Genomic DNA, 23,942 nt, shown 5'->3' on the forward strand with positions numbered 1-23,942 from the left:
TATGTTATATATTTTGGAGTTGCAGTATCAGCCTCCTTGCATTTCTGCCAAGTTCACTATTTTGTCCAAGGGTTTGTAAATTTCTAATTCAGGTCTGATTTAGGGGTAAGAAATCTGTGGATTAATTTGATGTTTTATATTGTCAGGAGGTTAAAACTTGACTAACATTGATATTGCTTTTTGGAAGTACCATTGCTACAACATCTTTTTTAAGGCCGTTTTAGCATGTATGTGATTCAGTTTCCTTTTTTTTTTTTTCATTACATATTATTTTTACCCTTTCTAAGCCTAATTTTCAAAAAATATAATTTAGTCTATTTCTTCTAAATATTAAGTTCTAAAAACTCAGGTCTAGAAAAAAAAAATAAAAAAAAAAATGTCAAACCAGCTCTAAATAAATGATGGCTTCAAAAATGAAAATGTGATATGATATATTTTTAATTTTTACAAGTCCTCCTCCAGAAGGCAGGCCATGAAAAATCTGATTAAGCCAAAAATACAAATTAGTACCAAAAGAGCCTAACTGCAAGAATCTAATATCATACCCTTTTCAGGTTCTCAGGCCTTTCAACAGAACAAACTTGAAAAGGTAAGATTTCATGTGCAATAAAACTAAATGGAATTGTCAATATCCACCAAACTTGCTCACAGATCACTATTGTATCAAAATCCAACCTGCATCAATCTGTCTCTATATTCCATTACTAAGATCGCACTCAGCCCTCAGGAACAGTGCATTAATGAGTTAAAATTTAGATTTCAAAATGTGCACAATCTATCTGTCTATCAAAGTAGGACATTGTAAGAGAGGGGGCAGAATTAACCTGATTTTTGCATTTTAACAAATGTACTGAACTCACTTTACACACTCAATCTATCAATAAGATCAATAGTCATGAGTGATGCTTTGTTTTTTTTATTATTTGAGGGTAGCTGTATGCATGATTAGATAAATAGAAAAAGCAGGTTAAGTGTGCGAATAGTGGTTGAGTAGAAACTAATTCACAGTTCATCTATTTTAATAAGTTTCTTTCTGTACTGTAGATAGGGACCCTTTTGCTCTAACCAGTTATTGGCACTTATGTATTGAGGCCTACACACTAGCTAGCAGTTAGATATATTTAAAAGGAAAAATTGATAAATTAAATATAAACTAAATTATAAAAATAAGACGGACGAAATAAATCTAATTTAATTTTAACTTCTCTTAAGAATATTAGAATCAGTTATGTTGATTTATTAATTTATTTATTCTTTAAATTTAAGTCATTATCCAGTGTCACGTGATGCCAATATTATATAATATTTTATTTTTAATAAAATATAAAAATTTAATATATTTTTTAAAATAATTATATAAGTAATTGATTATAACACAAATATTACTGAATTTTTCGTTCATATTACTTGTAATCATTAAAAGAAATGATGTATTATATTTTTAGCAAATTTCTTATCTTTAACGGCTGCTATTCATTTTTTCACTGCGATTACTGATCATGAAAGTAAATTTAATGATTCAAAATGTCTATAATATTAGTGTTCTGCGATGCCAATCAATTGCCCTCAAAATTAACTTCAAATAAGATTGTTATATGAAAAACAAAGAAAGGAAAATAAAAAAGAAAAAAATGCCAATAAAAGAAAAATTGAATAGTTAGGATGACGACAAAATGCCAGTCAAAAGATTATGTGGATTATTTATGTCTGACCCAAATCCTAGTTGTTGGGTTTTGATTGGCCATAACGGACCTGAAACGTGTCACAACCGGCTACGGTGGAGCCGTCTATCTCCACCTCTGTTTAACGTGATAATACGGTGCCTTAGTTAAAACTATTTTTCCACAAGCGTTTTCAGTTGACTCTTAAGTCTTGAACATTACATCTGCAAAAACCCCAACCAACATTCTCTTCTCTTCTTCTTTTTCTTTAAATTGGCTTCTAAAACCTCAATACTAAAAAAATTAAATCACAACCCATGTGCTATTTTCACCGTTAGATTGATACCCAGTTGAAAAGAAACGATTTTGATTAATGGGTGTTTTAGCAAATTTAAGAGGGTCAAGAACTCAAGAAGCATTACCTTTATCAGATGGGTCATCATCTTCTTCATCATCTCCTAATTCTTCACTTTTAGTTCCTAACAAGAAGAAATGGTCAAACTTTTTGCCAATTTTTATTATTCTTGTGGTTGTAGCCGAGATTTGCTTTTTGGGTCGTCTTGATATGGCTAATAGTGCAGCTTTAGTTGATTGGGCTGATAGTTTATTTTATAATTCACGTCCTGATGGAAATTTGGGTTTAGGTAGTGAGGATTGGCAGGAAGTGACTGGTAATGTTGTTGTGAAGAATGATAAGAATTTGGAATTAGATAGCTGTGAGGAGTGGTTAGAGAAAGAGGACTCAATTGTATACTCGAGGGATTTTGATAAAGATCCTGTCTTGGTTATTGGTGCTGAGAAGGTTTGTAGATATTTTTTTGAACTCTTTTTGTTAAGCTCTATTCTATTATTTTGACTGCTTGATGCATTTTGGTTTGAGTTTGTGTATGTTATTTGCACTATATTAAATTGTTATCTTTACACTGATTTATCGAGTGCTAAAAATTAAGATCACTTGTAAGACTGCTCAAGTGGGACTCCAATTATTTTGGAGTATTAAATATTAGTTAGCGCAGTTTGGTTGACTTATGTATGGCATCAGGTAATGGATAGAATAACTTTATATTGAAGTGCCCTGAAGTTAGTTTCCAGTTTATGTATATCTTTTTAAGTCCAATGACCATCGTCAGGTTCTCCTTTTGTTCCTTGGTAGAACAGGTCTTGACAGAATGCATGCACGAACCTAATCCATTCATTTGTTTGGTGGAAAACATCTTGAGTCGCTGGTTGCCAAACTTTCAAGTTTCAACAAAGTGTTGAATATCTTCTGATTTTCTATTGATGTCTAACCATTTTCTTCATATGCATATTTGTGTATTTCCTTGTAGGAGTGGAAGACTTGTCCTGTGGGATGCCAGTTTGGATTTGACCCCAGTAAAAAACCTGATGCTGCATTTGGTGCAGCAAACCAAGGTGGAACAGCTAGTGTGCTCCGATCAATGGAATCATCTCATTACTATGCTGAGAACAATATAGCTCAGGCACGACGGTGGGTAAGCACAAACAATAATAAATGACTTGGTTGCTTTGTGAGAAGATAGTGTTTGGTTTCAAGGCAATAAGAAAATCAAGCAAACATCATATCTTTGCCAGTTCATAAATTTTTGCTGGTGCTTGCAACATGGAGGTTAATCACATATATTAAGTTTCATTCTAGTTTAGTTGCCATTCAAGTCAGTAATTTGTAGTGCAATCTATTTAAAAGCTTGGTCTCCACTTGAACTTGCCAGCTGGAATACAGGTTCTCTAGTGAAGCATATATGGATATTCTTTTAGAGGTTGAAATCAGTTGTTCTTGTTGCTTACATTTCTTTGTAAAATTCGCAGGCTATTGTCTTTCTTTGTTAATGATATTGATACTTCAATTCTTATAAATTGGGAGAAGACCTGATTTTTGGTTTTCTTGTGAATTAGGAGGGGCTATAATATTGTAATGACAACTAGTCTATCATCAGATGTTCCAGTTGGATACTTTTCATGGGCCGAGTATGAAATCATGGCACCGATGCAACCAAAGAATGAGAAAGCGCTTGCAGCTGCTTTCATTTCAAACTGTGGTGCACGCAACTTTCGCCTGCAAGCTCTTGAGGCACTTGAAAAGGCAAATATCTCAATAGATTCTTATGGTGGTTGCCATCGGAATCGTGATGGAAGAGGTAAGCATGCAATCCTCTTTACTTTTATTTTTTTTTTGGCACGATCCATCTGCTCTCAAGTGTTATGCTTCTTTATTCTTCCACAATCTCAATTCATAAGCTTTGGTGTGGGATATTTTTATGTGCCTGCAACAACTTTGCCCTTGAAGTGCTGATCTGATTGCCCATATTTGCTATTCTAGCTTATTGTACTATTACTACCTGTTAACTCGGAGAGGGGATTGCAACTGTGTCCATGTTTGATACATAACCTGCATTGGCTATTGATTATGTCGCATATGTGTCAGTTTTGAAACCATCAACTTTTGGTACTAGCAAACCATGTATGAGATCTCACTTTTTCGGCAAAGAAACATCTCACTTTTTCAGCGAAGAAAGTCTTTAAAGCCCTACCAAACAACAAAAATAAAAATGAAAGCTGCTCGCGCTCACTAATAAAAGAACAACAATTTCTCCCCTTCTGTTACCTACTCTTACTCTTATGTTCAGTGTACCTCAACACAAGCAGAGGAAAGGATCATTAAATCAGTGACGATTCTTGGAAAATATAACCTGCTTCGTACTAAGTCACCGTAGTATAATATTAATGGCTCATCAGGCGTGTTGAACTGGTTTAGTTATTATCTCCTATTTAACATTGATACTCTATCATTTATGTTTTACAGAACTTGCATGTAATTGTTTGTGCATAGTATTATCTAATTGTTTTATGCTCTTTCATAGTAAATCACGCTTCACATCCCTTGGCACATGCTTGTGCCTAGTCATTAGACACCCTTTGCCTTGTGCTCTGGACACCTTTGATTACATTTAGAGGGTAATGTGGTAGGTTAAATATTCAAAATTATGCAAACATACCTCTTGATATGCTACTTTGAGTAAGTAATTCTGTTTAATTTTAAATAAAATGCAAGAGAAGAGATTAAGCTGATTATAGAGAAGGTCTTGGTTTGCCCATTGTAGCTCTGTCTCAATCTCAACTTACTTGGAGTTGGCTGTGGCAGTCCTTGGATCATAATTCTGCTCAGTATTAAGAGCTTAAGACTGAAAGGTCTAAAAGTGCTACCCACATGTTCCCTTCTTCCGCTTCTTTTCTGCTTCACATGTGTCATATGGATTTCTTCAGTCTACGGTATTTTGCCTTGCTAGTCTATTTTGGATGTGGAGAAACCATCTCAGTTGCTCAACCCAGGAGTTGTAATGAATAGGTGCCACTTTCTCCTTCATCATGCTTTCGTTCTTGATTGATCCTTTCTTGCAACTCCACACCTGAGATGTCTTTGATATAAAAAGGGAGAATTCTCACTTTTGGATCTACTGTAGAAAGACTTGAATACCGCCTATAATTGAATATGCAGTTCCTTGGGATTTTTATTGTTTTGAGGTATAAAAAGTCTGCTAAGTGATTGCATAGATATCATGATTTGATTCCTTTATTTTGACCATAGCATCATATAGCAGCAGTTTTATCCAAAACTTGTTTCGCTGGCATTATGCATGATAAATTCTGCTATTTTCGTTTTTGTACCTTTTTTTTTTTTTTTTTTGCAGTGGACAAAGTAGAGACTCTGAAACGCTATAAATTTAGCTTGGCTTTTGAGAACTCAAATGAAGAGGATTACGTCACTGAAAAGTTCTTCCAATCTCTTGTTGCTGGTACGATAACTATACCCCTGTGCATGTGTCCTTGCTATATATGCATCAGTTAATTGTGGGAATTATAACTTTGTGCCTGAGAAATATTTTTTAGTTTAAAGATTTGACTCAATACATATTTCCTCTAAACTCGATAGATAATTTAAAAATAATTGGAATAGATCTAAACGACTAGAGTTAGAGATGCTTTAATAAAATTTTTGAGAACTCTTCAGAGATAATTGAATTTGTAAGTTTTGTAGGAACCATCCCTGTGGTTGTTGGTGCTCCAAATATACAAGATTATGCTCCTGCACCTGGTTCAGTTTTACATATTAAGGAGCTAGAAGATGCTGGAGCGGTTGCAGAATCTATGAAATACCTTGCAGAAAATATTGATGCATACAATCTCTCATTAAGGTACAACTCATTCTGATCTCTCAAAATGAAATTTTTATATTTCTTTAGTTGATAGCACTTATCATGTCCTTTGGGTATGTGTTGTGTCATATGTTTTTTTCCAATTTTCCCTCATAAAAAGATTCCAATTAATCAGGTGGAAGTATGAGGGTCCATCCGATTCTTTCAAGGCCCTAATTGATATGGCAGCTGTACACTCGTCATGCCGTCTTTGTATTCACTTGGCAACAATGATTAGGGAGAAGGAGGAGCATAGCTCAGGGTTTAAGAAACGTCCCTGCAAGTGCACTAAAGGCTCAGAGACTCTGTATCATTTATATGTAAGAGAACGTGGAAGGTTTAAGATGGAGTCCATTTTCTTAAGGTACCCTCATCAGTTCAGAACTGCTAGGATTTATACTTTATGTTTTAATTGCATATAAATATCACAGAAAGGGAGACATGCTTACAGTTGGGACTAAGAGGCTAGCAAAGATAACTAACTGGTTAAGATGCTATTCTATCTGTTTCATCCTAATATATGGAATCTTAACTCTACTAAGTCGTAATCCTTAGTTGGGATTGGCTATATAGATTATCTTCCTCCATCTTGTGTGTTTAGGACTTTATTCTTAGGAAGATCTAGGGTCGTTAAATCATTTTTCAGCCTTTTCACCCTTGGAATTCTAGACTGCCATTTGCTTTTCTTTCTCCTGCAACTTCAACATGCTCAACCATCTGAAACCGTTCATTTGTTAATCTACAATTTATTTGCCTGAATTGTCTTGATCTCCATTTTCTCTGCCATTTGAGGAAAATCTTTCATACTTTATACATGGGTCATTTAATTGTGTGTACTTTTTAGTATTCTCTGTTCTATTAAGACTGGTATAGTTTATTTATTTTCTTGCAACTCTAGCATCAGGGATTTTCCAGTATTACTTCCTCTTTCTGTTTTATGAAAGCATTGATGAGGCTATGCTGTGTAGGTCTGGAAGTTTGACCCTGAATTCCCTGGAGACTGAAGTGCTCAAGAAGTTCAAATCTATGAAACACGTACCAATTTGGAAGCAGGAAAGACCTGAAAGCCTCCGAGGAGGAGATGATTATAAAGTCTACAGAATATACCCTGTAGGCATGACGCAGAGACAAGCTCTGTATACATTCAGATTTAAGGGTGATGCTGACTTCCAGAATCACTTGGAAATCAACCCATGTGCGAAATTTGAAGTGATATTTGTCTAGAGCCATATCTGCATTCTGGCATCAGCAATAGTCAGCATCATCTGCTGTAATATTTAGCAGAGAGGTCAAGGTGTTTTGTCGGGATTATCGCATTGGTGTTTCACAGTATGTGTGCTTCTTGTATCCAATGTTTTACATGAGCAATGAATGAATGTGATAGATTGTAGGGAGGAAATTGACCTGGAGTATCTGTGATTTAGTGGGGGCAGTTCATTCATTTAGGTTAGCTGACCCCCATGTTCCCAACCTCATTGTGCATGATAAATCATTTGAGAGAATCTAGTCCTCTTTTGGCTAAGGAGAGTTCTTGATCTTGATCTGTATTCTTGACAAAGATAAAGATTAATCTTGCTAGATAGCTCTTTCTTTATCCAAATATAAAACTCATTTTGTATTAGGGACTTTCTTTTCACAGGCTGTTGATTATTATTTTAATACAAGAACTAAATCTTTGGCATTTCATGATAAAGCATTTCGTGATTGATGTTTTAAGCTTAAAAGGCATTAAAGCATGAACTAAATGATGATGTTGGAAATGGGTATATCTGCAGATAAGGCCTGCCTGGTTATTACCATAGTTGTATTTGAATGGAGTGCCCTGTGGGGATGGCTCTTTAGTTTCTGGTGCAGTAACAGATGTCTTAATATTTTCAACTAAGACTACCCCTCTTGTGTTGTATATCAGTTAGGTACAAGACTAATATTAAATTAACACTTTTCAGATTAAAATAATTAAAAAGAAATTAACTTCTTAACTGCTGAAATTCGTGGCCGATCACTACCTAACATTATATGAGTTTTTTCTAGTATTTTATCTTTAATCTTAATTATCCATTAAAACATAGAGCTTCCTAAACAAAATTTTCAGAGAAGTCTATATCTTAATTAAATTAAAAAAACTGCTTACCTATTTGTAAGATTCATATTAAGTTAGCATGGATGGTTCATCCTTAAGGACTAAGGAGCCAGTGCCTAGACAAGCACAAGTAGGAAGATTCTTGGAAATAAATTAAGAAAGAAAAGAAAAAACGAGACAGAGAAGAAGATAGACCAAAGAAATCTGCAAAGGGTCAAAACCCATTTGCCAACAATTGTGTGTAAGCCGCAAGTTTTGGTTTGTCGTTAAAGGCTGTCTGTGGCGGCGGATCAAAGGGTAAGGTGGGGATGGAGACCTCAGAGTTTGGCTTTTGGCTAATTTATAAGGTTAAACATTAAACTCTTTAACTTCACTGCATTGATTGGATTATGGCCTTTTGCATTCTGGGAAGAACAACATCACCGACTATATGTCTTTTCTTTTTTTCTTTTTCTTTTTCTTTCCTTAGATATTACCCTTTTAGAATTGTCAATAAGTTGACAGATTTTATACTATGAAAATCTAATAGAAGGGTTTTTCTCTTTTGTTATTTATTTTTTTATATTTCATTATAAACATCTGATATTATTGAAAAACAATTTAAACTCCAAACTTCTTGAATTTCATAAATAAAAGTACTAATTTGATGATTATGTGTTTAGTTGACAGGGAGTTTTCTATTGTGTTCCTATGCCACTTAATTGTAAAAACTTTTAGACTTTAAAATATTCAAACTGTCTGTATTATCAATGAGTTAATAGGTCTTCCATTGAAATTTAAATTTATAATTTATACAAGTTTGAAGCTGTGGTTCAGTCTTTTACTTCTATAATTATAATCTTGTCTTTTTATTACAAAAATAAAATAATTCAATGAATCACAAATTATAAAATAAAAATAACCCTTATTTATCATTGGCTTAAAATAAATAATTACTAAATAGTAGATCAAAATTCCAATTTTAAGAATTCTTTAATTATCATAAATAAAAAATATAAAGTCATACTATTTGGATTGATTATAATTATTAACTTGGTGATATCAGTAATTAAGTTAAGAATTTATTTGATGTTATTATATTATATATATATATATATATATATATATATATATATATATATATATTCATGCAAACTACTTTGCACATAAACAATATCCACAATGAATAAGGGCCAGTTAATCTCATGCACATGCAATCAACACTATTTTAATATCTTGAATTCCAAAAACCAAAAGTAAAACAATAAGAAAAGAGGCAGAAAAAATAATTAATTTAATAAAGAAAAAGGAAATTAAACAAGTGTCATAACTGTCAGCTTCTTATAGTTGCCACTCAATATCCTCAAAGAAGCAAAGATGACCCTTAAGGCCTCTCAAGAGTCTCCTCCAAATAGAAAACAAAAACAATTACACAACAACACTCTCTTCCTATCCCTACAAAATGCCCTTCTCTTCTTCTTCTTTCCTCCACCACCATTTCTTTCTTCTCTCACAACCATCACCACTTCTTCATATTCCCATTTCTTGGGCTTAGTTTTCTTTTACAGAACTTACCATGTCTTCACTTCCTTCTGTTAGACTTCTTTCACCACCCTTATCATCACACTCCACAAGACCAACAAGAAGCACAAGAATCTTTGCTGCTGGTCCTACAGTGGTGCAGCCTGTGGAGGTGCAAGTAGATGCAGAAAGATTGGAGCCTAGAGTTGAGGAGAAAGATGGGTACTTTGTTCTGAAGGAGAAGTTCAGACAAGGTATTAATCCTCAAGAAAAGGTGAAGATTGAGAAAGAACCAATGAAGCTCTTCATGGAAAATGGTATTGAAGAGCTTGCTAAATTATCTATGGAAGAGATTGATCAAAATAAACTTACTAAGGATGATATTGATGTTAGACTTAAGTGGCTTGGTCTCTTTCACAGAAGGAAGCAGCAGTGTAAGTTTTTACTTCTCTTCTGTTAGTTCTTAATTGTTTCTTTTCTTGATGAATTTATTGTGCAATCTGCTTAGATACTTTTATGTAAATCTTTGCCAATTATAATTAGGACTAGAAGTATAGTGAAACTATAAAGCATAAATAGGTTAGTAAAGTGAAATCTTTATATGATCTACAAATGACAATATTGATTGGTATTTTATTTTTAAGAAGCAGAACCATTGGGATATTCTTTTGTGAAGGTTCCTGCTTAGTGAATTCATAGTCATTTTCAGTCTTTTGTTAGGCAAAACAATGAATTGACCAATTCTTCATCAAGCAAGATCAATGCTTGATCTAATTGCTAACCTTTTAACAATTTCAGTAACCATCAGAACTCCTGATTTTAAAATTGTCACTCTTTAGTCTATACCCCACATTTGGTTCCTATGTTGGCAATCAAAATGAGCAGAGTGAATGTCATGGCCAGAATTACTTTTATGTAAATGAATCAAGTTCTAGCAGATTTACATTTGTTGTCATCGTAATTCACTCTGTCAAATGTTTCTTGGGTTAGATGGCCGATTTATGATGAGACTGAAGCTACCAAATGGAGTAACAACGAGTGAGCAAACACGATATTTGGCCAGTGTGATTAGGAAATATGGGAAGGATGGGTGTGCAGATGTTACAACAAGGCAAAACTGGCAAATACGCGGTGTGGTGCTGTCTGATGTGCCAGATATACTTAAAGGTCTTGCTGAAGTTGGCTTGACAAGCTTGCAGAGTGGCATGGACAATGTGAGAAACCCAGTAGGAAATCCTCTTGCAGGAATTGATCCAGAGGAGATTGTCGATACACGACCTTATACCAACTTGTTAACCCAGTTCCTCACGAGCAATTCACAGGGAAATCCTGCTGTTTCTAATTTGTAAGTTTCTTCATCATTTGTATTATATATTAATTGAAAGCACTTGTGCCAGGGACTTGGCAGTATTCATCCTCAGAATCGTTTCTTAATTTGGAGATAAATTCCAGTAGCATTAGCATGACAAAAACTGATTTGTCTTCAATGTTCATAAACTCTTGTCTCCGTCTTTGCAGGCCAAGGAAATGGAATGTATGTGTAATAGGTTCTCATGATCTTTATGAACATCCTCACATCAATGATCTTGCTTATATGCCAGCCACTAAGGATGGACGTTTTGGATTCAATTTGCTGGTTGGTGGGTTCTTTAGTGCCAAACGATGTGCTGAGGCTATCCCTCTTGATGCTTGGGTCTCGGCAGATGATGTTATACCAGTGTGCAAAGCAGTACTAGAGGCGTACCGAGATCTTGGTTTCAGAGGAAACAGGCAGAAAACTAGAATGATGTGGTTGATTGATGAAATTGTGAGCAAATCATTGTTCATCTTTAACAAAATTTAGCTAGTCAAGTTGCATACTGAGTACCATTATAATATGCTATTCTATTTTTTCTTGGACCAATTTAGTCCCCTGGTAGAGTTTCTAAAGCTTAATTTGTATAAATGCAGGGACTTGAAGGATTCAGGTCAGAGGTAGAGAGAAGAATGCCACAACAAAAACTAGAGAGAGCATCATCTGAAGATCTGGTTCAGAAGCAATGGGAAAGAAGAGACTATTTTGGTGTTCATCCTCAAAGCCAAGAAGGTTTTAGCTATGTTGGAATCCACATTCCTGTTGGGCGTGTGCAAGCAGACGACATGGACGAACTAGCACGTTTAGCTGATACATATGGCTCTGGGGAACTCAGGCTCACTGTCGAGCAGAACATCATAATTCCCAACATTGAGAACTCAAAGATTGAGGCCTTACTTCAAGAGCCTCTACTGAAGCACAAGTTCTCACCAGAGCCACCTATTCTTATGAAAGGGTTGGTGGCATGTACCGGTAACGAATTTTGCGGGCAAGCTATAATTGAGACAAAAGCTAGAGCCATGAAAGTGACTGAGGAGGTGCAAAGGCTAGTGTCGGTGACTCAACCTGTGAGAATGCACTGGACAGGTTGTCCTAATACCTGTGGTCAGGTGCAAGTAGCTGATATTGGGTTCATGGGTTGCATGACAAGAGATGAAAATGGTAAGGTGTGTGAAGGTGTGGATGTGTTCTTAGGAGGGAGAATTGGAAGCGACTCTCATTTAGGAGATGTTTATAAGAAAAGTGTTCCTTGCAAGAACTTAGTGCCTTTAGTTGTGGACATTTTGGTTAATAACTTTGGAGCTGTCCCCAGAGAAAGGGAAGAGTTGGAGGATTAGGATAAAGATTCAATCTTTCATTCTTTCTTCTTCTTCTTCTTCTTCTTCATTCTTTTTGTTTGCTTATTGGAAGGATCTAATGCAAGCAATTGGAGGAAGAATAAGGTTGTTCTGAAATGAACATTTGTAGGATATGTAAACTGAATATTATGGCTGCAAAGGGAGAAAGGGTAATGGGTTCTGCATCCGAGTGCACTTAGCTTCTGACAACTTGGGTTTTATTAGTTGGTTTCGTGCAATTTGGTATGTAGAAAACTAAGAATTACACTTTATCATGTAAAATGGGCCAATCAAACTCATTAATTTTTATGCCAAATAATGGAAAAGTACAAAGATGTTTGTATGCTTCCTTTTTTTTTTTTCCTTTTATGTTCATGTCTTAATCTAGCAGGATTGAGGCATTGGCCTAATACTTGAGTGATGATATGATCGTGACAGGGCAATTTATATTAAAAACTACTTGTTCAGCTTCAGCTCTTTTAGGTTTGCTTCTTTTAGAGATGTTGCCTTTGTTTAATCAGACGATTGAAATTGATATTCTGCCTTTCATGGTTGAATTTGATGGTTTTTATGTGCACTTGTGGGAATGAAACATTATGATACTGTTGTTTTCTTGTCCAAAAGAATGGACTTTATAGGATCTCACATGATGTTTACAGTCTTGCCATCTTGGTTAATTCCTTTTGCCGCTTGTACAATGTGGGTTTTGGGGAAAATGTGCAAGCCTGGATTTGAGCCTTGCACTCCAAAATGCTCTATTTTGATAAATGGGCTCTTATAATATTGGCAAAACACCAATGTGGCTGTAATACTTTTCACCCTCTGTGTCAAAAGGGTCATGGCCCCAAATCAGAATACACGTTCTATTGACCATTGGACTCTGTAAATAAGTATTACAAAGATCTTTAGAAAAATTGAAGAGGGCTGGTCACCACCAAATGGGTTCTCTTATAATGTGATTATCATTTGGTTTCTCAAACACAGGGATCCAAGGGCAAGAGAGACTCATCAAGGAAACGGTTGATGGGGGATTCTCTGCAAAAATGCCACCACCAGAGCCCTGATGATAAAGCTACTATATAATAGTGATAATATTGTATTGTAAAGGTCTATAAATAAATCATGTGCCGCATAAAGTTGTCAAAGTAATTCATTTTCCTCACAAGTGATTGAAGTCATCTAAATCTTTAGCTACTATTCTACAGACCCTTTATTGCTCTAAGCAATGGAGATGTCTTGGATCAGAATTATGCGACAATGCAGGTGTGTACGCCCGCCCTCACTCTTAGTGGTGTCTAGGGATGGCGTGCGAAGGCATGCCGCCACCCACTTCACAATACTGGGGTCTTTGCAGCAGTTCTTTGTTTTCAGTTTCAGTTTTTCTTTTAATGAATAGGACGTGTATTGCAGTTGATCAGTCATCCTCTAATCCCTTAAATATCTTGAAAACCTAAGGAGCCAAAAATAGAATGCTTCCCCCATCCCAGATTCGAATTCGCGATAGCTCTATAACCCTCAAGACCATTTAATTTATGCCTCTCTGGTGAAAATTTTGAAACATTTCTTGATCTGGGTTATTTGCATTTATTAAGATCAAAGTTGGATTGTAAAGTTGTATTAGTTTTAGCATAAGCATAATCAATTTTACTAAATAAAAAGTTAATGAATTCCAAATGAATTATAGCTTTGCTTCCAGCAATTTATGGATTCAGGAGAAAAACAAAACAGAAAACAGGATATAGAAGTTAAGATGGAAAGATGAGAAATGGGAGTTGGTAAGAACAGTCTCAGACAAAATAGATTTTCCTATTGACTAAAGCTAGACTTATGGTAGCTTCAGGCCTGCTTACCAGCTCAATGGCCTACCAGTTCAAACCATTGTGGCTGACAAATTGTAAGAATATGCATATATAGTGTTTATGTTATCACAGTGACAGATCAGGCTAGAATTTTATAAATTTAGGGGTGGCCAAATTTCAGAACTAAACCAGACCAATCAAACAATATAAAGCTATCGAAAGCCACTTGTCTGGCCTCTCAACCTATTTTGTTAATCAAATTAAAGAAGGAAACAATTCCTCTGTAGATTTTTAACTAAAATGAATTGGAATCAAAATCAAAACTTCACTGTCAATATAAATTGATTCAGGTTTAGTTTTCAAATAGTCTTCACCGATCGGTGTGAGTTTAGTTTATATCCTTCTTTTTATCTTCATGAAGTCCTGAAAAAATGTGGAATAAATATGTAAGTTGAGGGAATGCAGTGATGAACTAATGGGGAAATGGATGGACCACAAGAATGGGGGAGGGGAGAGGGGGACACTTGTTCCCATGTAATTGGAAGAAAGGTTTCGTATTGCTATGTTTATATTTATATTTATATTTATTTTTCTATTTTTATTACAAAATCTCAAGGGCCATCATGATCAAAATGATGATAAATAATAATAATAATAATAATAATGCAACCACAGTCCGGCCGCCGTATGTTCCAAAAATAGTATCAAACAATCAGCTTTATAGGGTCTCTTTTGGCTATGCTATTTTAGGTGGATTTGGGCATCATTCTGGACGATCTGGAAGCAATATATTTTCCTTTGTTTTCTGTGATAATTCCACTACATACATTGTTTTTATGTCATCTTGATTCCCACCCAAAAAAAAAAAAAAAAAAAAGAGAAGAAGAAAATGAAAGAAGATTGCATTTTCATTTTAGGGTTCTTGGAGTCTTTGGGACATGTGGTATGATACTACCATAGACCATGTCACAAATTGTTTGACTAAGATGATCAAATCACCCTTTTTTTCTTTGTGGAATTAAGGGATGCATGAACTAGTAAACTGAACAAATACTACAGTACACAAGATTTGGGTTCTTGTTTGTGGGTGTTCCATTGAGGATTCCAATTCAGATCACATGCATGAAGCTTTTTATTTCCTAGCTTTTGTCTCATACATCATTTGCCCCTATACATATATAGTTTGATGTCTCATAATGCTTGACACTTTCTTTCTCACATGCGATTCTCTCTAGTCCCCAATATTACATCTTTTGTTGAATTGGAGAAATTTACCACAATGTTCACTTGGAGAAATCTTCTCTTGTTATATATGCCCACTTGGTGTTAAATAATTTGCTAGTCACAAAGCTTATGGACAAAAGTAACTACTTGATGTTAAGAGATGAGGAAACATTTAACAGTACAGACTTGTAATGGAGGGGGAAAAAGGGGGATAATTGATTACGAAATGAACTTGTCATATTATGAAAGAAGTCACCGTTGGTGATTAGCAATTAGAGGAAGCAACTAGTGATTAACTTTATGTGCTTCCCATCTTTCAAGCACGATAACATTCCTAGCAAACTCTTGCTGCAAATGACAGCCCATTATCTCACTATGTTCTGCCAGCCAAATTAATTTGATGTTATATTTGAAAGTAACCATGTATTTCCATGAACGTGCAATTAAAACTTTTTATAATTATTTATACATGAGAGATGATAAGGGTTTTTTTTAACTTAACTAAAATTTTAAATTTGAAACCGTCTTAAATATACAGCTGTATTAAAACTTGTAAAATACCCGCACATAATCTGGATTACTAAATCAAAAGAAAAACCTTTTATGATTCTAATATATATTTCTACTTCTTTTTTTTCAAAATCTTTTCTTTTTAAATGAAGAACTGTATTATCTATCTCGTTTGCTCGTTAATACAAATTATTTTTCTTACAAAAATATAATATTACTATAACACTATTAATTTTTACTAATATAAAGCTACTATAATTAATATTGGACAATCTTTTGCTATAACATACTTTTTTCGACTCACATAAAACATTACATTATTAAATTAACAGTAATATGATAATATATACTATATTTTTTACCACAAATATATTAATTTGTTAAAAGACTTGCGAAATTAAAGATAATATTAACTAAATCACAAGTATATATATATAATTTAGAAAGAAAAAATATAAACATGATACTGATGAAAGAGTGATGTTACTTTAAAAATTCTGTATGGATAACCGTAGCCCAAATGGAGTGGATAAGGTAGAGAAGGGTAATGACTTAGACAAATAATGTTGAATTTTGGTATTAGAATTGGGAGGGGAAAGGGATGGGACATTAATGCCGTACTTCACTGCCTCTTTTCTCTGGCAACCAAATCTATTCAGAAGATTCAGTCTTACCTATTTAGAGGTCACATACTACTACCCCAGCTCCCCTCACTCCAAAAAAGAAAATCCATTCCTCCATTTAAATTTTGCCATCATTGCACTACACACACACACACCCATTGCAATATTTATCTTTGATGACAGGTATGGACATTGAGATGATCCCATTTGATCTTTTCAACCCAATCCGTGATAGTAGATTGATTTTATTTGGATTTTGGATTCTCACCTAATTTATACTTACGGGAATATTTAACCGGAATGATCATATATGAGATTGAATTGTATAAATATAGAGCGAAGACGTACAAAAAATCAATAGTCTCCAGATGCAAATAACAAATATAATTGCAATTGCTTTCCAAAAAAATAAAGAAGAAGTTATGTAAATGAAGTAGATATAATCAATGGCGTAACCTTTTAGTTAAGTACAATCTTATAATGGTAGTATTTAAACTAATCCGAGCTATAATTTGAAGTTTTTTTTTTCTAAAACTATCCCCAGATTAGAGTAAATTTATAGATTCAGGCAATAATTTTATTTTATTTTTTTAATTTTTTCTAAAACTACCCGGCTACCGCCCATCCTAGCCCCTATATATGTGGTTCCGCCTCTGGACATAAAAAAAAAAAAAAAAAAGAGGGGTGCACCAAACCTAAACCCTAGTAGAAATTTAATAGTATAGGTTTGTATGTGTGAGAATAATCGATTTCCATGGCTAGCTGCATGGCTATTTTATGTTAAAAGACATGAAAATTTTATATTTTACCCCATAAGGAGAGAACAAAATCAAGAACTCAGGTGATTGATATCAACAAAAATGAGAATGAAAGAGGGAAAAGAACATGGCAATCTTTGAGTCCTTTTGGGCAGCATGGGTCTAAAATGTGTAAATTCTTGATTTGGTGTGCGCAATGATTGATACCATGCAAAGCTTCTGTCTACTGTATTTGTATCAGTCTACAACAAAAGACATGGCACCATTTGTTCAAGCTCATGCATAAACAAAGGGGGAAACATATGTATGTATGTATGTATGCTTGCCATTAATTCACATTCATCATTAGCAAAACTAAGAGATTGAGTTGATTGAGATATTCTTCCCCCCCCCCCCCCCCCCCCCCCCCCCCCCCCAACCAAAAAAAAAAAAGAAGAAATTGATTGAGATAGTAAAACTATTCTTTCAACTCAACTAATAATTTCAATTTTTGAATAAAATTTTAATTGTTTAAACCAAGTAATATAATTAGCGGATAATTGTATCGCTAACAAATTAATAAAAGAAAAATAAAAATATTAAGTGAAATTTCTTTTTTAAATTAGCGTCAATGACTAAATATATGAGCGGGATAACTATTAATAGATAAGAAGAATTTTTTGAGATTAGTGACTGAAAATCTCGTCTTTAATTACCTAGAAATACATATTCCATTCCTAATTTGTCGATAAGAGTGAAAGAACTAAAATTAAGAAAATATGGAAAAAAAATTGAAAATTTATTGCCTGTTGTCTTAGCAACGGACGATTCGTCTCTTGTCTATTATTAAAATCAGCAAAAAGAAATTCGCTTTATATTTTGCAATGGAATAATAACAATTTGTCTATTGCTAAAGAACCAAAAGTTTGTAATATTTATTTTATCGCTATTCTATTATAAATTCATTGCGATTTCACTGATTTTTTGTAGTAAGAGAAAACTAGTATCTTTTCGGCAAACTTAGATAATATGGCATTTGAATATCCTAGAAGAATATTCATTTTCTATCTCTAGATTATTAATTACTCATATAAAACTAGTTTATGTGAATTTAATCTAGTCAGTACTTAAACACAAGCACTATTATAAACTCTAAATTTTCCCTAAAAACAAGAGAAGAAGATAATAAATTGATTCAATGATTTATGGAACTAACTTCCCATCCTCCCATTGTCTTTCCTCACTAAAATTGCCCCCAAAACATTGGGCAAATGATCATCCGAGGAGTACACATCGTACATCGCCTAACCTAATGCTACGAGGCCTTTGTCTTGGTGGTCCTCCTCCCCTGCAAAATAGTTCCGTCTAATACTGATTTCCTGAAATTTTTCTCATGCTCGGACGTTGTGGACAAAAACTTAATCAACTTACTAACTATACTCCCAATGGAACATTTGGTTTGGTCACATATATATATATAGGGTACGTGCTTCTGTTGTCCTCCTTCCAAGTAAAGATACAGGTCATATAATGGCCACATTCATGCCCTCAAAGTTAACCTAATTCACTACTCTATTGCCCTATTAGAGATTATATTTTTCATGTGGAAAAGGGTTCTTTAAAAAAAAAAAAAAAAAAGAGAAAAGGTTATGATTATTATTATTAGAAACGATGAAGGGCTCGAAAAGTTGGACGGTGACAGGGAGGTTGATGATCAATCAATCTGTTAATTTCCTTGGCTTGAGGTAATATCAAGAAAACACTAGCTATATAGTAACCTAGCAGGCTCCTGTGTCCTGGCCGCCCCAGCCGACCACCTGCCGACTGCAACGGTCGCCCCTTGTGGCTGAAAGATACACACCGTGGCCATTTTCCATTTCTGGAAGATTGATGTGTTCGTTTCGGATTGCTACTGAATCTATTTCAGGCTGCAGGATTTAATATTCCTTGCGTAGCATGTAAATGTTCAAACACAAAATTATAATGATTTCTATTTCCAAGGATTTCATGACTAAAAAAAATGTATTTTTTGGCTGCTTTCGCTTCATTATCATGAATAAATAACACATGTAGCGTAGTTATATAACTCATTCTCTAAAACCCTTACAATGTATATCACTCATACAATAAATAGTAGGTGAAATATATTAGTAATAAAACAAACATTTATCTAAAAAATATGCATAAGGAATTGCTCTAATTGGTTGTTTCATTTTTGAAATTAAAATTTCGAATTTGAGCTGTTTTTTTCACTATCCATTTATACTTATGCGAATTTATCATTTCTTTTTATAAGAAATATGTAACAAAATGCATAAGTTCGTTATTGTGTTAAATCTGTTTAATTAAAATTTTGATGCGTCTAATTTATATTATTTTTCTCTAATTAAATATACAATTCTAATTCTAAAAGAATAATATATAAGGGTAATTACTATTTGTTCCCTCTGTTTTTTCAAATAAATAAAATATAGGGAGAGATTTATATATTACATAATCAATGAGGAGCAAATAGTATAAAAGCAAACCTAATTAACGATTCTTTAATATAATTTCCGACCGAATTGACTCTTAATATAAAATTATAAAATAGAAAGATGAAAAAATATATTTTTTAAATTAATATAAAAATAATTAGTATAATATGAAAAAACACAATAGTAATTACGCGATTATATAACTAAATTAATTAGTATATCACCATCTCACCAACTAACCAATTTCATTTCGTTGTGGGATTGACCATTAAATAATATTCCTATAAATGGTTAAAATATAGTAATTTCATTTAATTTCCTAAGTTTTAATCAACTCCTTAAAATGATATTTTTATATTTTGCCTAATATCGGACTACGCAAGGTCCTGTCTTGCATTAAACTCCAATTCCTTAAGTTATTTCTTCGAATAGTTCCTTACTGCTAAGTGACAACCACTCTCTGCCGTTGACAAGTCATTTTCCTTTTTTCTTTTATTTCTAAAAGAGACAACAATCCCTAATGTTTGTATTTAATACTTAAAACTCATTATAATATTAATTTTCTATAACTTTAAAAAAAATATATATATGAGATCCAATTAGTAGTGAATTATGAATAAAATTGTTAATTATGAGATCCATAGATCCAATTATTTTTCTCTAATTAAATATACAATTTAATTAAGATTTTTTTTTAGAATTTTTAAAATTGTTAAATATAAGTGAAAGTTTTGCCTAACTTTTAGTGTATTAACACCAATCTTTAGATGAGTCATAAATACTTTGAGTGTCCAAAAGGGTTGATAATTTATATGTTATTTATATTTTAATTAAAATTTAATTTTATGTCAGGAAAATAAAATTCAATTTCTATTAATTCTTATGTAAATCGAGTTTTTTTCGAAAAAAATATGACTAATTTGGCGATTGAAAAAAAAAGGAAAAATCGACTTTCATTTTAAGGAAAACAAGAAAAAAAACCAAAAAAAAAAATTAAATTGATTGAAAAACTAAAAAAAAAAAGTGCTTATTTAACTACAGAAGTAAAAATAAATAAATAAATTCACCTTTCAAAAGTTTAAGATACAAAATTTGGCCTTTATTCCTATTTTCATAACTTTCTTTCAACCCTTTCATAAAAAAAAAAAAAGAAAAAAAGAAAAATGAAATCCATCAACTCATTTGATATGCATGAATCTTCATTACAGAAAACTAATTTTTAGACCAATCTCTTCACTACACCCCAAGACAAATTGACACCACTTCTGTATCTTCTTCCTCTATATATAGTTAACACCAGCCTCCCCCCTCCCTCTATTCCACTGATCACACACTACTGCACTGCACCACCCTTTCACACCATCCACAGACACTAACACAGACAGAGAAAGAGAAAGAGAAAGAGAGGCATATATACATTTGCATGGAGATTGCTTTTATCTTAATATACATGTGTCTCTTTGTATCTTGTCTACTCTCTTATCCCTTGCTCATCATCAAGAAGAAGAAATGGGAATCAAAACCAAGAGCAAGGCTTCCTCCTGGGTCAATGGGATGGCCTTATGTAGGTGAAAGTCTAAAACTCTACTCTCAAGACCCAAATGTCTTCTTTGCTACAAGGCAACTAAGGTTCATTTTTATCATAATACACACTATCTTGCTTATTAATCTCTAGCTTGTTCAAGAGTCCCTTAATTTGTTTGCAAACTTATACCATCTTTTTCCTTTTTATTTTTTATTTTTCCTCCTTTCCAGATATGGAGAAATATTCAAGAGTCATATATTGGGGTGCCCTTGTGTGATGTTGGCTAGTCCTGAGGCTGCAAGATTTGTGCTGGTGACCCATGCTCACTTGTTCAAGCCAACATACCCCAAAAGCAAAGAAAAACTAATTGGACCTTCAGCTCTCTTTTTCCACCAAGGAGAGTACCACAATCACTTGAGAAAGCTGGTTCAAAGTTCATTATCACCAGACACTGTCAAGAAGCTCATTCCTGATATCCAATCCACAGCCATTTCTGCCTTGGAATCATGGGCTGATGGCCATATTATCAACACCTTTAACGAGATGAAGAAGGTTTGTCAATTCTTGAAGATATGAAATTTATCTTCTTCTTTTTTCTTTTTTAATTTTAGTTTCGGTTCAGGTTCAAACTTGTAATTTCATCTGAGATGATGGCTCTAAAATTTTGTTTTTATTTATAATATTTAATTTTTCTGCTTTCTGGGGTTCATAGTTATTTCTTTTTCTTTTGATCCTACACAGCTTTCTTTCCAAGTGGGCATCCTTTCTATCTTTGGACACTTGGACAGCAACTACAGAGAGAAGCTAGATGAGAATTATCATATAATGAATAAAGGTTATAATTCGTTTCCAACAAATATTCCAGGGACTGCTTATCAGAAAGCTCTCTTGGTAAGAATTTATTTATCAGAAAATGTATAACTAATGATATATTATTCCAATGCATAAATTGGTTCTTCTTTTTTGGTGTTTTCATGATATTTAGGCCAGGAAAAAACTTAATCAAATACTAGGTGAGATAATCAGTGAAAGAAAGGAAAAGAGACTGTTAGAGAAGGATCTGTTGGGTCGTTTTCTCAACTTTAAGGATGAAAATGGCCAAATTTTAACTGAAGATCAGCTTGCTGATAACATAATAGGAGTGCTCTTTGCAGCTCAAGACACTACTGCTAGTGTTCTAACATGGATTCTGAAGTTCCTTTATGATGATCAGAAACTCCTTGAAGCTGTCAAGGTCAGTAATTAAAATCTTCAAAATTCATGAAACAAAAGGGAAAAAAATTCACTTTTTGTATTTATTATTGTTGATCATGGTATGTATATTTTAGGCCGAGCAAATGGCAATATACAAAGTGAATAAAGGAGGAAAGTTCTTGACGTGGGCACAGACAAGGAATATGCCACTTACACATAAGGTATAGAGTTAAGATTATAAAGTTCAAAATCATATATAGGTTTAAATAAGAAAGAATGAGTAATTAATTAGTTAATCATGTGCATATACAAATTCGAATTTTCAGGTTATATTAGAGAGTTTAAGAATGGCAAGCATTATATCTTTTGCCTTCAGGGAAGCAATAATTGATGTTGAGTACAAAGGTATGCAAGGAACATGATCTGGAAATTTCTGCTTTTATTGATAGCATTCAATAAATGCTGTATAAACATCCTTATTACTATTGATATTATTAACAATAATGCAGGATACTTAATTCCAAAAGGGTGGAAAGTAATGCCATTGTTCAGGAATATTCATCACAATCCAGAACTATTTCCTGATCCTGACATTTTTGACCCATCAAGATTTGAGGTATATGAAGTAAACAAAACAAAAAAAAAAAAAAAAAGGATCTTGGGTTTAAATTAGTTTTGATCAATTAGTCATGTCTTTCTTTATCACCAACAAATAGACATGTGCATGAAAGCCATAGGTCATTATAGAGAAAGGCATTAAGGGTTGTGGATGACGGTGGTGATGATGGATGCAGGTTCCTCCGAAACCCAATACTTTCATTCCATTTGGCAACGGAGTGCATGCTTGTCCTGGCAATGGACTTGCAAAGATGGAGATGCTCATCTTCATTCATCATCTAGTTACTAAATTCAGGTATACCACCAAATCTTCTAGCCTCTATTATATGTATTTTGCATTACTGAAGCATTAGGGCAGTGAGTACAATAAGGTAACTGAATTCAATCATTTTGTGGGCAGGTGGGAAGTGGAAGGATCAGTGGATGGGATTCAATATGGCCCATTTCCAGTGCCCCAACAAGGACTACCAGCAAGATTTTGGCAAGAATCAAACTAGTCTATCAATATTTATCTGCCTTAAAATTAAAGATATATTACTTTTTAATTATCTCCCAATTCACAACTTTCATTACTCCAACCCCATTGTTTTTTTCATGGGGTCTTCATCTCTAATATTTACCTTATTGTTATGCAAGTGGTGATCCATTATGTATTGCCTTGATAAGTGTTCTCCTTTAATATGATCTTACCTTAATTAACTCAATTAATATATATATATATATATGTATTATTAAGAATTAATCTTTTTTTTTTACCAAACATATTTTAGTTTCGATTGTATACCAAATATTATCGAGTGGACATCAACATATACTCAACAACTAGATGCTATAAAAATAATGAAAATATATACCAAATTACTAATACTATATACTATATTGCAAAATAATATACCAAATCAAGAAGACTCACTGTGATTTGAATAATTCACCAGACATCTAGTGGGAATTGGAGTCGGATTTGGTCGAAGCTTCATGGTTTAAGTCGTTGGAGTCGGATTTGGTAGGGCATGTAGTTGTACGTTAATTCAATAGCAAAGAGTAAGATCTGCAATTAGAGGACAACCTTAAGGAGGAAGAAGTAGAAAGCAA

At 33.6% G+C, this 23,942-nt stretch overlaps 3 protein-coding genes across 4 annotated transcripts; all 3 read left to right on the forward strand.

The window, feature by feature from the left end:
• The first annotated feature begins 1,570 nt into the window (after positions 1–1,570).
• On the forward strand, positions 1,571–7,558 carry LOC8275299 (glycoprotein 3-alpha-L-fucosyltransferase A). Its single transcript, XM_002518716.4, has 7 exons — positions 1,571–2,463; positions 2,990–3,150; positions 3,576–3,817; positions 5,369–5,473; positions 5,716–5,872; positions 6,009–6,236; positions 6,841–7,558. The coding sequence occupies exons 1-7, from the start codon at positions 2,035–2,037 to the stop codon at positions 7,094–7,096; spliced, it is 1,578 nt and encodes a 525-aa protein (XP_002518762.2). The 5' UTR covers positions 1,571–2,034; the 3' UTR covers positions 7,097–7,558.
• A 1,757-nt stretch (positions 7,559–9,315) lies between these two features.
• On the forward strand, positions 9,316–12,610 carry LOC8275300 (ferredoxin--nitrite reductase, chloroplastic). Its single transcript, XM_002518717.4, has 4 exons — positions 9,316–9,886; positions 10,443–10,797; positions 10,971–11,259; positions 11,403–12,610. Exons 1-4 carry the CDS (start codon positions 9,508–9,510, stop codon positions 12,141–12,143), a joined length of 1,764 nt encoding a protein of 587 aa, XP_002518763.1. The 5' UTR covers positions 9,316–9,507; the 3' UTR covers positions 12,144–12,610.
• A 7,731-nt stretch (positions 12,611–20,341) lies between these two features.
• On the forward strand, positions 20,342–23,554 carry LOC8275301 (abscisic acid 8'-hydroxylase 4). 2 transcript variants are annotated; one of them, XM_002518718.4, is made up of 9 exons: positions 20,342–21,142; positions 21,269–21,590; positions 21,780–21,929; positions 22,024–22,272; positions 22,367–22,453; positions 22,559–22,637; positions 22,742–22,848; positions 23,027–23,145; positions 23,251–23,554. In XM_002518718.4, exons 1-9 carry the CDS (start codon positions 20,937–20,939, stop codon positions 23,345–23,347), a joined length of 1,416 nt encoding a protein of 471 aa, XP_002518764.2. In that variant the 5' UTR covers positions 20,342–20,936; the 3' UTR covers positions 23,348–23,554. The 2 variants fall into 2 exon arrangements, with proteins under 2 accessions (XP_002518764.2, XP_048231367.1); XM_048375410.1 differs by having other exon boundaries at positions 20,342–21,081.
• The last annotated feature ends 388 nt before the right edge of the window (positions 23,555–23,942 follow it).

The sequence above is a fragment of the Ricinus communis genome, chromosome 6, assembly GCF_019578655.1.
Source record: "Ricinus communis isolate WT05 ecotype wild-type chromosome 6, ASM1957865v1, whole genome shotgun sequence".
Classification (NCBI taxonomy): Eukaryota; Viridiplantae; Streptophyta; class Magnoliopsida; order Malpighiales; family Euphorbiaceae; genus Ricinus; species Ricinus communis.